The sequence below is a fragment of the Oryza glaberrima genome, chromosome 5 (genome assembly GCF_000147395.1).
Source record: "Oryza glaberrima chromosome 5, OglaRS2, whole genome shotgun sequence".
NCBI lineage: Eukaryota > Viridiplantae > Streptophyta > Magnoliopsida > Poales > Poaceae > Oryza > Oryza glaberrima.
The window spans coordinates 9,808,297-9,823,883 of NC_068330.1; the positions used below are offsets into that span (position 1 = coordinate 9,808,297).

The 15,587-nt window shown below is 39.8% G+C and overlaps 1 protein-coding gene across 1 annotated transcript; it reads left to right on the forward strand.

Annotated features, from left to right (window-relative positions):
- The first annotated feature begins 5,989 nt into the window (after positions 1–5,989).
- LOC127774905 (protein MIZU-KUSSEI 1-like) lies at positions 5,990–6,998 on the forward strand. Its single transcript, XM_052301195.1, has one exon. The coding sequence runs from the start codon at positions 6,003–6,005 to the stop codon at positions 6,792–6,794; it is 792 nt and encodes a 263-aa protein (XP_052157155.1). The 5' UTR covers positions 5,990–6,002; the 3' UTR covers positions 6,795–6,998.
- The last annotated feature ends 8,589 nt before the right edge of the window (positions 6,999–15,587 follow it).

Sequence of the window (15,587 nt, forward strand, 5' to 3'; positions counted from 1 at the left end):
ATAGAGAACACCCCACCGAAAAAGTAGTATCCACGAGAAAATCAACCCACTAAACAATCCGCATTCCTTTGTGTTCTTTCAAATCAACTAGTTGGGCGGCCCGCGCAATTGTGTGGCTAGCATCAATTTAAAATTATCTATTTTTTACACATGATTTTATTTAAAATTATCATTCCCGTGATTCTAATAATTTTATAGTTTTTAAAAGCCACTCCAGTCGCTACCCCTTACTCCTTTGACACCTTTTTATTTGGTTACTCCATCTACCACTACTTCTATTTATCTTTAGAAATTTAAAAATTAGGCCTTATAGTTTTTAGAGTTCATTATCTTGTTGGGTTTCGTTTTCGTAATTTTTTAGAAGTATCATCAAACATTGCCAATTTACTACTCTACGGCTCGTCCACAACCACCTCTCTTTATTGTCATTGGGATTTTAAAAGTTGAACATAATTATTATTTGTGTTCTTTTTTACTTTCTATAAGTCTTCGCCATTATACTCCTCTACAGCTCGCCCGCTACCTCCCCTCCTTATTGACATTAAGATTTTAAAAATCGAACATGATTATCACTGGGGTTTATTTTTACTCTCCATAAGTCCCGCTAACCGTCATGACCATGCTACTTAACGGTATGCCCATCGTCACTTCTCTTAATCTTTATTGGGATTCTATTTGAGGTTTTGTTTATAGTTTTTAGATATTCCATCAACTGCCAGCACTCTACTTCTTTACAGGCCTATTGCTTCTCCCCTCTTTATTGTCATTTGTCATCGTTGCTTCTCCCCTCTTTATTGTCATTTGTCATCGTTGTGATCTAGATGGACTTTCTTCTAAATTGCTTATTTGTCATTCCGATAATTTTTATTCATAAATTATATTCCTACTTGAACTCTTATAATTATTTTTCTATTTTGAAATTTATTTTATTTTTTATTTTGAATTTTAATTAATCTCGCCATGTGTTCTAGCTTATCTCTTATTTCAATAGTCTTTATTTTTTATTACAAATTTGAGTTATTTATAAATTTTATTCTAGTTGAGCTCTTCTTTTTATTTTTCTATTTTCTGAATTTTTTTATTTTTTATTTCGAATTTTAGTTAATCTTGTATTGTGTTCTATATAGACTTATTTTAATATTTCTTATTTTTATTTCCAACTTCATTTTTTTAAAATTTTATTCATACCTGAACTCTCTTTTCTATTTTTTATAATTTTTAATTTTATTTTATTTTTATTTAATTTTTAATTAATATCGTATTGTTTTCTTAGACGGGCTATTCTTTCAATATTGCTTATTTTTAATTTCGAATTTTAGTTATTTTCAAATTGTATTCTTACGTGAACTCTTCTTTTATTTATTTTCTAATTTTGGATTTTATTTTATTTTTATTGTAAATTTTAATTAATCTTCTATTGGGTTGTTATATGGACTCTTATTTCAATATTCCTTATTTTTAATTCCGAATTTCAGATAATTTTAAATTGTAAGACTCTTCTTTTATTTCTAATTTCGGATTTTATTTTCTTTTTATTCTGAATTTTGATTAATCTTGTATTGGGTTCTTATATGGACTCTTATTTCAATATTGCTTAATTTTAAATCCGAATTTCAGCTATTTTTAAATTGTATTTCTACTTGGACTCTTCTGGGTGGCCTGCGCAATTGCGCGGCTAGCACCCAAACAAAATTATGTATATTTTTAGTATGATTTTACTTAAAATTTATTAAATAGCTATCTCATTGTCTTAAGACTTTGAAAGACCAAACCTTATCATCCTCGTGTTTCTAATTATATAGTTTTTAAAAGTCACACTAGTTGCTACCCCTTATGTCATCTTCTTCTTTATTTGCTTGCTCGGTCATCTTCTTCTTTATTTGCTTGCTCGATCTACCACTATTTCTATTTATTCTTCTTGGAACCTTTAAAAATTGGATTTTATAGTTTTTAGAGTTTATTGTCAAGTTGGGTTTCATTTTTATAATTTCTAGTTGTCCCATCAAACATTGCCATTATACTCCTCTACGGCCCATGTTGACGGTCATTATCGAACGGTTTCGACCGTAAATACTACCAAAATAGATGAGAACTAGTGATGCTTGCAATGCATAATCTGTTAGAATAATAAACTTCCACTACTATTAGGTATACTAACCTCTTGCAGGGAATGACACTAAAGTGGAGGAGAATCGACATCAACTCAGATGATAAATCAATCGGACGATGTCGAGAACCAGACTTGTGTGTGAATAGGCCGAGAACTCAGAATTGACACGATGAATTGGGCCAAAATTCACAAGTCCGCGGAGAAGAACAATGGAGAAGGCCGCCAGCGAAATTGGGCTGGATTGGGTCGGCCCCAGGTTCGGCCGAACCTCCCTCACATCCGTTGGATCCAGGTTTTGGCTGGACGGTTGAGATGAAGCCCTAATGACGGTTGGAGGGTATTACCGACCATTCCAACCGTCACAACCGTCATAGTTCAGCTATAAAAGGACTTCACCTTCTCACTTCACTCACACACCTCAAGCAATAGCTCTCTCATTTCTCTCAAGTTTAGTTTAGTAGTATCTAGCTGGTGGAATAGAAATAGAATAGGAGTCAGGAGTCCGGAAGCCTTCGGAAGAGTTCGGGTATGGCTCTAGCAGCTTTTCTCTTCTCTTTTGTAAGCTTTATACTTTTATTAGAATACTCTTCTATATAAATTTATGGTATTGAAATACTCTTCGAGTATATGTGTACCTACTTTATATTATGTTCTTGTTATACTGAATATACGGCTAGCTTATTTAGGAGATGCTTTGGTGCGGGTATAATGTTTGCATATGCAATTGCTCTATGTCATGACGATGATATTATAGTAGTATCTGGTAATTTAGGCGTAATGTCTAAATTATGAGATATTATTATTTGGGGTTATATATTGCAGATGAGAGGTGGGCCGCTGATGGTGACAGCTCAGTACGGGTATTCCTCCGCGCCTATATATAATCCTAAGTTAATTCCCTGGGGAGGGTATTCCTCCTTATTTAGCCCCGGTTGTATGGTCATGACGGGCTGTCTTAAGAACTCGGCAGTCAGGGGTGGCTTCTCTAAGTACCAGGAGGGCATCGGATAGAGGGTATTAGCTAGTATATCAGTTAACTAGAATGTATGTATACTATGTATATTAGAAGTATAGGAATAAGTTCTCTTTCTCTTTTCTTTCCACCTAGCTTAGATCACTTATTATGAGAATAAGTTGTTAATGCTTGTGTTTCACTCTACCCTTGGATTATCTTAACCCTTGCTTAGAATATGATTATCACAAGTAATATATAAACTATTAGTCAATCTCTCTCTACATGATCTTCCCACGGGATAAAATAAATACGATACCCTTGGAATACTCTCGGGTGAAATGCTCCAATGGTATATCCGTGCGCTTGCGGATGAATTCTGTAACCATAATTGACTAGAAGTATTTCTGCGCCATTGCTGGGAATTATATTTCTAGTAATGTCGTTAAGAAATACCAACAGTGAAATGCTACAATGGTATATCCATGCGCTTGCGGATAAACTCTGTAACCATAATATACCAGAAGTATTTCTGCGCCATTGCTGGGAATTATATTTCTAGTAATGTCGTTATGAAATACCAACAGCCCGTTCACTGTCTCTTCTCTTTATTGTCATTGAGATTTTCAAAATTGAACATAATTATCGTTTGGGTTCATTTTTACTTTCTAGAAGTCCCACCAAACCGTCGGCGGCTTTGTCATTGTACTCCTCTACGGCTCGCCCGCTGCCTCCCTTCTTTATTGTCATTGAGATTTTAAAATCGAACATGATTATAATTGTTTTTTTTACTTTCTAGAAGTTCCAAACATTTAAAAATTGGACTTGTAGTTTCATTTTGTATAATTTTTAGAAGTCCCATCAAACGATACCACTATGCCCCTCTACAGCCCGTCCGCCGCCAACTCTTTATTGTCATTGTGATTCTAAATATCGAACATAACTATCGTTGGAATTCATTTTTTATTTTCTAAAAGTCCCGTCAACCGTCAGCAGCTCTGCAACTATACTCTTATACACCCCGCCCGCTGCTTCTCCTTTTTATTGTCATTGAGATTTTAAAAATTGAATATGATTATCAATGGGGTTTGTTTTTTTTACTTTCTAGAAGTCCCGGCAACCGCCTTACTTGTTTGCTTCACGGCTTGCCTAACGTTCCTCCTTTTAATCATCATTAGGATTATATTTGGTGTTTTATTAACAATTTTTATATCTCGTATCAATCCACCACTCTACTCCTTTATAGGCATGTTACTTAATTTATCTCATCATATGTCTTAGATGGTCTTTTCTTTCAATAATATTTATTTTTATCACAAATTTTAGTTATTTATAAATTGTATTCATAATTGAAATCTTATTTTTCTTTTTCTAATTTTCAGATTTTTTTAAAAAAATTAGTTAATATCGTATTGTGTTATTTTAATGTTTTTATTCTTTTTATTTTCAATTTCAGTTGTTACAAAATTGTATTCCTACTTGAACTCTCTTTTAATTTTTCTAATTTTAGATATTATTTTATTTTTATTCTAAATTTTGATTAATCTCGTATTGGGTTCTTATATGGATTCTTCTTTTCAATATTGCTTATTTTGAATTTCGAATGTCAGCTAATATTAAATTGTATTCCTACTTGACCTCTTCTTTTATTTTCTTTTGCTAATTTCTGATTTATTTATTTTTATTCCGAATTTTAATTAATCTCATATTGGGTTCTTATATGGACTCTTCTTTTAATATTCCTTATTTTTAATTCCGAATTTCAGTTATTTTTAAATTGTATTCCTATTTGTACTCGCATCTTCTTTTCTAATTTTGGATTTTATTTTATTTTTATCTCGAATTTTGATTAATCTCGTATTGGGTTCTTATATGGAAACCTATTTCAATATTCCTTATTTTTAATTCCGAATTTTAGCTATTTTTAAATTGTATTTCTACTTGGACTCTCCTTTCCTTTTCTAATTTTGGATTTTATTTTATTTTTATTTCGAATTTTGATTAATCTCGTATTGGGTTCTTATATGGAAACTTATTTCAATATTGCTTATTTTTAATTCTGAATTTCAGCTATTTTTAAATTATATTTCTACTTGAACTCTCCTTTTTTTTCTTTTTCTCCGATTAATGTGGAAATTTCTAGCTTCTATAGTGAACGTGATGTCTCTTTTTAAAGCTGTTTTAATAATATAATAGATAGATAGATGGATGGATGGATGGATGGATGGATGAACTTTTAAAAAGAGAAATAAAATTTTCATTTCTATAAGGTAAAAGGTGTGTATATGTGAGAGTGATCAGGTGCAATTGTGCGAAGTAGGGACTTCTATGGGCGTGATAACCAACCACACCGTCTAGACTTCATTAATTATTCAGTGACTCAATTAGTTTATCGCTACGTTTTTTCTGATTATGATATAGATTTAATATCGGTTTTTGCTAGTATATTTTTCAAATTACTAAATAGTGTGTCTATATATAAGTTGTTTAAAATATGAAATAAATTTATTTTCTAAGTTTGTAATAACTAAAACTCAATTAAACATACGTTAATGATTTTCTCATTTTGTGTATGCTAGCGCTGACTTCATCTACATCTTAATCTATCCAAACCCCCCTGTGATTATTTGCTTGTTTTTAGTAGAAACGACGAACAAGCCGCATAGTGTGTGTGTAGATAAACCATATTTCATCTGGCATCTGTACACGAATAAACGGACAGAACAATAAAGGATTCCACGGGATGACACGCCGAAAGTAACAACTGAGTAACATTCTATTCTATACTACCTACAGGCTACATGGCTCTGCACGCCCATACATCTGTCACTAGGCCCCAAACAAGGAGTTGAGACAATTGGACGAACCAACATTATATATAGAAGTCTGCTCATCTGCAGGTCTGCACTGAAAAGCCGATCGGCAGGGAGTAGCTGCAGCATGAAGAAGAAGACGGCCGCATCCAAATACCTTTGCTTTGCGAGTTTCACCATATGTATCCCCTCCGCTAAGCAGCCGTCCGGCGGTGACGCCAAGAATCGTCTCAGCTTCTCCTTCCCGGAGAGCATCAACGGCGGCAAGGACCGGCGTTGTCAGCAGCACACGGAGGAGGAGCATAAGTCCGAGAGCATCATCGACCCGGCGGCTTCGATCGTCACGAGGACAGACGGCAAGCACTGCACCATCATCGTTGGCACCATCTTTGGCCGCCGCAGCGGCCACGTCACCTTCTGCGTGCAGCGCGACGCAGCCATGCCGCCTCCCTTCCTCTTCGAGCTCTCCGTCCCGATGCTGTCACTTGCCGCCGAGATGGGCTCCGGCCTTCTCCGCATAGCCCTCGAATGTCACCACTCCAGCGGCAAGGTGGTCGTCGGTGCTGCTGACGGCGACACCATCAACAACGCCGGTACAGGCGGCGGCGGCTCGAGGAGTGTCTGGAAGGCGTCCTGCAATGGGCGGGACGTGGGTTACGCCGTACGGCGGCGGCCCACCGACCAGGACTGCCGCGTGCTGGAGAGCATGAGGATGACGACGACCGGCGTCGGGGTGCTACCGTCGACGGGGTTCAGCGAGGACGGCGGCGGCGGAGATGTGCTGTACATGAGGGCAACGTACGAGAGAGTCGTGGGTTCAAAGGACGCCGTGTCGTACCACCTCATCACTCCCGGAACAGCCAGCGGCAGCCCCCAGCAGGAACTCAGCGTCTTCTTGCTTCGCACCAGGGGTGACTGAAACGTAGCAGCGTATTACTGTCGATTTCATCTATTACTGCTGCACGTATTCACCAAGAGGGTTTGCTTGCCTAGTTCAGATATCTTCCTTTCAAAGCGATGGTCAAAGGGATTGTCTTATGCTTGTCCTCGATGTGCTGCTTTGCAAGGCGATGTAATGGGGGATTTATGACCCCTAAACTCTGTTATTAATCCATAACAACAATATTTTAAGTTCTTTTTTTTTAAAAAAATGAACTGAAACGACTACGAAGTCCAAGTAGACCATTTGCACGCCATGTATTAAAAATAAACGTCGTGAATGGTTATTGTGAACGCTGAAATCTATGGAGTATATGATGAGGACATCAATTTTTGGATACATACAAGGGAGGGGCAGGATGTACTTGAAAGATGTCACGCTCAAAAGTTCAGCTAGGGTAATATTTGTCGAGGAATCGAGCTAGCGTATATAAAATGATAAATTAACATACTTATCCAAATGTAAATAACGCTTAAATATATATTTAGTCCTTACGCTAAAGAAGAAAGCAACATCGGAAAATGACGATTCTAGCAGGGCTTCAGCTCCGCTCCACAAGTAAAACTCAACTAAGATATAAGCCTTGATCTTCTAACGTTGTCTTCAGCACATAAGAACTAAACTTCTTAAAAGTAAATATAGTATAACTGTATACAACCACCGTACTTAGCAAGCTATACCAAGGATGCCTTTGTGTAAGAGGAGACGAATAGTGGTTTGTCGCTATTTGCATAAATACAGTTGTAAACATCTATTATATTATTAAAACAGCTTTGAAAGGAGGCACCACGTTCGCTGTGGGGACTAGAAATTCTCATATTAATCGGAGAAAAAGAAAAAAAAGGAGAGTCCAAGTAGAAGTACAATTTTAAAATAGCTGAAATTCGGAATTAAAAATAAGCAATATTGAAAGAAGTTTTTATATAAGAAACCAATACGAGATTAATCAAAATTCGAAATAAAAATAAAATAAAATCCAAAAGTAGAAAAGGAAATGATAGTCCAAGTAGGAATACAATTTAAAAATAGCTGAAATTCGAAATAAAAAATAAGGAGTATTAAAAGAAGAGTCCATATAAAAACCAAATACGAGGTTAATCAAAATTTGAAAAAAAAAAAAATAAAATCCAAAATTAGAAAAGGAAAGGAGAGTCCAAGTAGAAATACAATTTAAAAATAGCTGAAATTTGGAATTAAAAATAAGCAATATTGAAAGAAGTTTCCATATAAGAACCCAATATGAGATTAATCAAAATTCGAAATAAAAAAAATAAAATCTAAAATTAGAAAAGGAAATGAGAGTCCAAGTAGCAATACAATTTAAAAATAGCTGAAATTTGGAATTAAAAAATAAGGAATATTAAAAGAAGAGTCCATATAAGAACCCAATACGAGATTAATTAAAATTTGGAATAAAAATAAATAAATCGGAAATTAGCAAAAGAAAATAAAAGAAGAGTTCAAGTAGGAATACAATTTAAAATTAGCTGACATTCAGAATTAAAAATAAGAAATATGGAAAGAAGAATCCATATAAGAACCCAATACGAAATTAATTAAAATTTAGAATAAAAAATAAAATAATATCCAAAATTAGAAAAGTTAAAAGAGAGTTCAAGTAGTAATATAATTTTGAAACAACTGATAGAAAATAAAAACATTAAAAGAACACAATACGACATTAACTATTTTTTTTTAAAAAAATTGAAATTAGAAAAAATAAGATTTCAATTAGGAATACAATTTATAAATAACTAAAATTTTTGTAAAAATAAAGATTATTGAAAGAAAAGACCATCTAAAACACATGTCGAGATAAATTATGTAACATGTCTATAAAGGAGTAGAGCGGTAGCGATTGATACGACATATAAAAATTGTTAATAAAACACAAAATAATCCTAATGACGATTAAAAGGAGGGACGTCAGGTAGGCCGTGAAACAAACGAGTAAGGCGGTTGCCGGGACTTTTAGAAAGTAAAAAAAAACCCATTGATAATCATATTCGATTTTTAAAATCTCAATGACAATAAAAAGGAGAAGCAGCAGGCGGGGTGCATAAGAGTATAGTTGCAGAGCCGCCGACGGCTGACGGGACTTCTAGAAAATAAAAAATAAATTCCAACGATAGTTATGTTCGATTTTTAGAATCACAATGACAATTAAAGAGTAGGCGGCGGACGGGCTGTAGAGGGGCACAGTGGCATCGTTTGATGGGACTTCTAAAAATTATAAAAAACGAAACTACAAGTCCAATTTTTAAAGGTTCAAAACTTCTAAAAAGTAAAAAAAAAAACCAATGATAGTCATGTTTGATTTTAAAATCTCAAAGACAATAAAGAAGGGAGGCAGCGGGCAAGCCGTAGAGGAGTACAATGGCAAAGCCAATGACGGTTTGGTGGGACTTCTAGAAATGAACCCAGACGATAATTATGTTCGATTTTTAAAATCTCAATGTCAATAAAGAGAAGAGACAGTGGACAGGACGTAGAGGAGTATAATGTCAACGTTTGACGGGACATTTAGAAATTATAAAAATGAAACCCAATATGACAATAAACTCTAAAAACTATAAAATCCAGTTTTTAAAGGTTCCAAGAAGAATGAAAAGAAATAGTAGTAGATCGAGCAAGCAAATAAAGAAGGAGATGACATAAGGGGTAGCAACTGGTATGACTTTTAAAAACTATATAATTAGAAACACGAGGATGATAAGGTTTGGTCTTTCAAAGTCTTAAGACAATGAGATAGCTATTTAATAAATTTTAAGTAAAATCATATAAAAAATATATGATTTTGTTCGGGTGCTAGCCGCGCAATTGCGCGGGCCACTCAGCTAGTTTGTAATTGAAAATAGTAAAAAACAATTGCATATTTAAGTCAAAATTAATCTCCATAGAACAATGCTACCCCACGTTGAACAAGCCCAACCAAATCATCTGAACTACACCAATTCATTAAGTCAAGTTAATTAATAGTGGGACTAATAACGGCAAAGTTGGTCGATCACTCATAACCACGAGCACGGTTGTTTGAATAGTTTTACTCTAGCTAAAGGCGTATAACTGTATCCACAAGACATGATTCTATACAGGTTGCCATGCCCCGAAGTACCACCATGATACTAAAAAAAAGAAAATTGTGACTGGTACCTTCGCATAACTCCCCCTGACCAAACGCACCTCACTTGCTAGACTCACCCCCACCCTAAACTAAGGTGGGCAGCCCCGTCATATGTCACGGTTAACCCAGAAGCCGATCAACCCCTAAAACTAGGGTCGACCCAACTCCATTATGTCCACTATTGGTATTTCTTATGTTCATAGATAAAATCCGCAAGCGCACGGATATACTGCTGTAGCACTTCACCCAGTACAAATGCATTTGTGGTAAAATCAATAATTCAAATTTAAGTGAAATATTTGAATTCATAAAATTCAAAATTCCAAAGCTACAGCACTACAATTCCATTCAAATTCCAATCCTAGCCATTTTGCAGATTAGCCCCTCCATCTTCTCTTTTCCTTTCCTTCATTTTCTTTTCCAGTCGGTACTGTTCATTTCCTAGTACCTGTTCGATCTAGGCCTACAACTTCCCAGGCCCAAGCCACAGTACTAACAGACCACACCCAGCCGTGCGCTCCTCCCAGGTGCGTCGCGACCCTAGCCAACCACGCCTCCCTCTCGTGTACCGCGTACCCCTAGCCGCGCCACACCCACGTCATGCCTGGGTCGCACGATGGCCGCCTCCTTCCGTGTACACCACATCCATCCCGCCCGCGCTACGCCAGGCCGCCTCCTCACCATGAATCTCAGCCTCCACCTGTGCTCTCTCACTGCGGGTATGAAAGGTGGTAAGCACCCTCACGACCTGTGTGATTGTTGACGGTCGTTATTGACTAGTTTCGACCGTCATTATTACCCAATATATGAAGACTAGCTATGCTTGCAATGCATAATTCCCAAATAAAATATCTACTTCCACTATGTGCTATGCTACTAACATGTATGCAGGAGAAGCACGCATGAATGGAGGAGAATCGACGGAAAACAAATGAACAATTAACCAGAAGCCGTCGAGAGGTGATCAGCCACCAAAGTTGGGAGAGAATGAACGTAAAAAATGTGAATATATTTTGCGCCAATGGACTCACATGGTTTTGAGCTACAACATATAAAATGAGCAATCATTCTGAGCCAAAACATGGTGTACCATAAAGTGGGGCCCACATGTCAGCATCCTGAAGAAGGCTGTGGGCCAGGGGAGCCAGCCAGGGTTCGGCCAAACCCCCAGCTGGCCCAATCCAGCCCATCTTCGGCCAGGTGGTTACTACCGGCATCTTATGATGGATGGAGCTAATTCTATCTTAAGAAACCGTCATGGACACATGCCAAGAGGAGATGAAATATGCTCTTTGGATGCTTGAGTATGTCACTTGTCATGAGGAGAGCAAAGATGCTCATAGGATGCTTGGAGCATCTCCACACTCCCAAGGCACCTCTCCACCTATAAATACCCCTCCTCTCATTCAGTCCCTCACACACGTCAAGAAGAAGATCAAGAGCTCTCTCAAGTTTAGTTTAGTAGTTCTAGTGCTAGTGGATTAGGAAATAGAATAGTCTTCATAGTCCTCGAGTCTTCAGGAGATTTCTGGTATGGCTCTAGTAGCTTTCATCTCTTCTTTTATAAGACTTATTGAATTAATAGAATATTCTTCTTTATACATTTTCGGTATTTTATTCCATTCATATTATTTGAGTGCTAACTTTACTATATACTTGGATCAATATAGTCGTGTAACTAGCTTTCCAGATAGGTGTATTGGTGTGGGTTTAGTGTCCGAATATTCGGTTGCTCTATGTCGGTTGCAAGGATGTAGAGTAGTATTTAGTAATGTAAGCGTGGTGCTTAGATTATTAGATACCATTAATTGGGGGTATTATACAGTGGTTCAGAGGCTGGCCGCCGATGGTGACGGTTCAGTACGGGTGTCCTCTGCATGTGTATATTATCCTAAGTAAAATTTTTTGGGGAGGGTACTCCTCCATATTTAGCCCCAGTTGGATGGCCATGACAGGTTGTCGTAAGGAACTCGTCAACCGAGGGTGGTCTCTCGAAACACTAGGAGGACACTGGGTACGGGGTATTGGTTGCATGACTGTATAGTAATTAGTATAGACTAAAGATGTATGTATACTAGAAGTACAGGAATGATACATTTCTTATTCTTTCTCCACTTAGCTTAGACTATATTTTAGTGAGAATATCTTAGTTCTTTCTTCTATGTGTCACCCTACCCTTTAAACGGAATTAACCCCTGCATAGACTTTGATGTATATAAATAATATATGAATTGTTAGCATAGTTCTCTCTTATCATATCTTGCCTTGGGATAAAATAAATTCGATACCTTGGAATACTCTCGGGTGAAATGCTATAATGGTATATCTGTGCGCTTGCGGATCATATCTGTAACCATAATATATCAGGATTATTTCTAGTGCTATTGTTGGGAATTATATTTTCAGTAGTGTCGCTAAGAAATACCAATAGTGATCCACCTTGGGACGATGAGGAGGATGACGATGGGTTTCCGTAGTCGGGAGTACGACCTCTCATTCTATGGTCCCGGCTTTGGTCCTTTCATGGAGTGGAGGATCGCAAATTTTGTCGTCTATTGTCGTCTCAAGTTCTCCGATCGCGATCGTTGTTGTCCTGACGGCTTTGATGACTTTGCCGGTCTTAGTCGTCGTGGTGATCCCTCTAGTTGTGACCGTTGTACCATTGTTTGTTCTCAGCACGATGTGCACGAGGTTGATGGTTGTCGACGTTAATGTTATCCAGATCTTGACGTTCATGAAGATTACGACTGCCGAGTTGCTCTTCTCGGCGATGTGTTCCGGGGGCGATGATGTCCATCATTGCTGGGACGAGGACGAGGGATTTCGTCCTCTACCGTCGAGACTCTATTCGCCTTATCCATGCATTCTTATATGGTTAGGTCACTGGTTCATATGGAGCCTGTCATAGCAGAGTACCAACTCTGGGTAAGTGCTCGGCAGGGATTCGAGCTGATTCGTGGTTTCGAGGAGGTCCATGGGGTTCATTTCCTAACTGGACTTCACCGTCTTCCCGTGCGTCTTCAACAGCACCCTCGATCACATTCACCTCAAGTAAAGAGCTGGATCCCAAATACTCGCGATCATCTAAGCTGTGGAGAACAGATGGTTCAAGGGGGTCTCTACCGATGTAGCCGACCATGCGGTCCTAAATCATGGAAGTGCCATCGTCCATCGATGACGCATGAGATTGATCTCTCCCTTGGTGAATCAGACAGCAGGGAACATAAACCATAGACTTGGTGGTTTCTATGAAGATCTTACAAGCAGTAAGGGGGTGACTCTTCAATCTATGGATTGGGCACCATGCCTTGAGTGGAGAAGTGTGCTGGATATCTCAATGTTTGCTGTAATTGAGTTCAGCCTTCACTTCAAGTATTATCCAACTCTGATCAATGAGTGCGAAGATGTTTTGTGGATTAGACATCAGGATGTGACATCTTTTGTCACGCCCTGAAGTTCCCCTTTTTAGCTTTAAAGTTTGTTAAATAAATCGCCTAAAGAAATTGTTGAATTAACCTAGAGTTGAATCCTTAATTAATAAATGCAAATAATAATCGAAATTGGCATGTGGAATTTTTCTTGGGTTCTACATGTCAAAATATACTAACAGGATTTTTAGTGGAATTTTCAGAGCCTTGGAAATAATTTTAACCAATTAAAATTAACAAAGTGCAATATTAAATCCCTGGGAAAATCCTTTTTCCTTTTTCTCTTTTCTTTTTCCTCCTTTTTCCTTTTCTTGGGCTGTCGGCCCATTCCTTCCCGCGCTGGCCCGCTTCTCCTCCCCTCCCCAAAGTCCTCCCTCCCTCCCTCTCTCCTTCGGGCGCCGACAGGTGGGGCCCACCTGTCGGTCGTCTTCCTCCTCTAGCCGTTGGAGCCGGAGCTCCAACCGCCCCACGCCGCCGCCTTCTCCGCTCCACGTCGCGCCTCCACTCCGCGCCCGCACCTCGCACCCACGTCGCCGCCCTCTCCCCCGCCTCTCCCGCTCTCGCGCGCGCGCTCGCAAGGGGCGGATTCAATTTTGAATCCCCACCTACTCTCTCTCTCTCGACCTCCCCACGTCGGCCGGCGAATCCCGCCCCTACCGGCCACGTCCGAGTTTCCCCTCCCCTATTTAAGCTCCACCGCCACCCCCTCTCTCTTTTTCCCCATCTCGCCGAACTCTCTCGTGCTCTCCATCGCTCCCGCGCCGCGCACCCATCCGCCGCCGCCGTTCCCGCTCCTCTGGCCGCCGCTCGCCGCCGCTGAGCCGCGTCGTCGTCGTCTTCGGGTTCGCACCGCCGAGGGCTACCTCGTCCACCCCTCCTCCGTCGAATTCCGCCATCGGAGCCCGCTGTTCGTCGCGTGCCGGTGAGCCCTTCCATAGCCGCCGCCGTCGGCCATGGCTCTCGCTCGGCGTGGACACCCTCTCTCTCTCTAACCTCTCTCATTTCCTCTCTTAGGGTGTCCTGGAGCTTGGCCGTCGTTCGCCGTCGCCCTCCGGTCGCTCACCGTCGCCGTTCGTCGTCGTCTCCTCCTGCTCCGGCCGAACCCCGGTGAGAACTCCCTCCCCTTCTCTTCCTCTCGTGCGCGCCGCCGCTCCCCGCATGCGCGTCGCCGGCCGCCGCCGTCTTCTCGCCGGTTCGCCGCCGTCGGTGGCCGCTTGCCGCCGCCGCTCGCCTAACCGGCCGGCCGGCTTGGAGCCGAGTCGAGCCCGGCCGGTGCCACCTCCTCCCCTTGAGCCGCCGCCCGGTGGGCCCCGCCTGCCAGTACCCCCTCCCTCTCTCTCCCCTTGAGACGCTGCCGAGTGGGGCCCGCATGTCGGCGCCCCCTCCCTTGATGACGTTAGCCCTGGGGATTTATTGCGCAGTAATTAATTAAGGCCTTTTCTTTATTAGTAAAAACACAAATAATCTTCTAAAAATCATATCTAATTCATCCGAGCTCCGATTAAGTCCATTCAAGTCTCAGTAAATTCATAAAAATGCATAGAACCCATTAAAAATGGTTTTGTTTCCTATTTCAGTAGTCTTATAGCCTGTTTTGCTTGTGTGCTTTGTTTGTCACGTAGATTTCGGCCGTTTCGTCGATCCGCGGTTTCTCAAAGACGTTGCTGTGGTCTCATCAGTGCGAGAGCAAGGCAAGTCATGCATTATAATCGATCATATTGTACCCAATTTACAAATGTCCCGCTTTTCTATTAAATATTGCATCGTTTTACAATATCACGTGGGATGGGTCCTACTACTCAGCCATACATTGTTTACCTTATGCCATTGCTAACTCGGGTATTAAAATGACTAGATGTTGGTTTAGGAAATGCTTAGCCATGCTTAGTTCTACTAGTACACAAAAAAGGAATCACATTAAAGCATAGACTTTGATTTTTGGCAATAGCTTTGGATTAGTGCCACCGTAATGGTGTTGGCTTATTAAAATACACTACACGGTGGGCTGTGGGTGCATGGTTTTGCTAGTTGTGCCCATGGCAATTAAGGACTGGTTCGCGGGAAACCCTGGAAGAATTTATCGTGCTTACCACAAGCCAGCGTGGGCAACGACTGGGCTTGTAGTGTAGCTTTTCTCTAGCCGACGTACCCAGGCAAGGGTGGGCGTGATGGAGTTGGGTCGGCTGGGGTGTCCGGTTGATCGGCTTCCGGATTCACCGC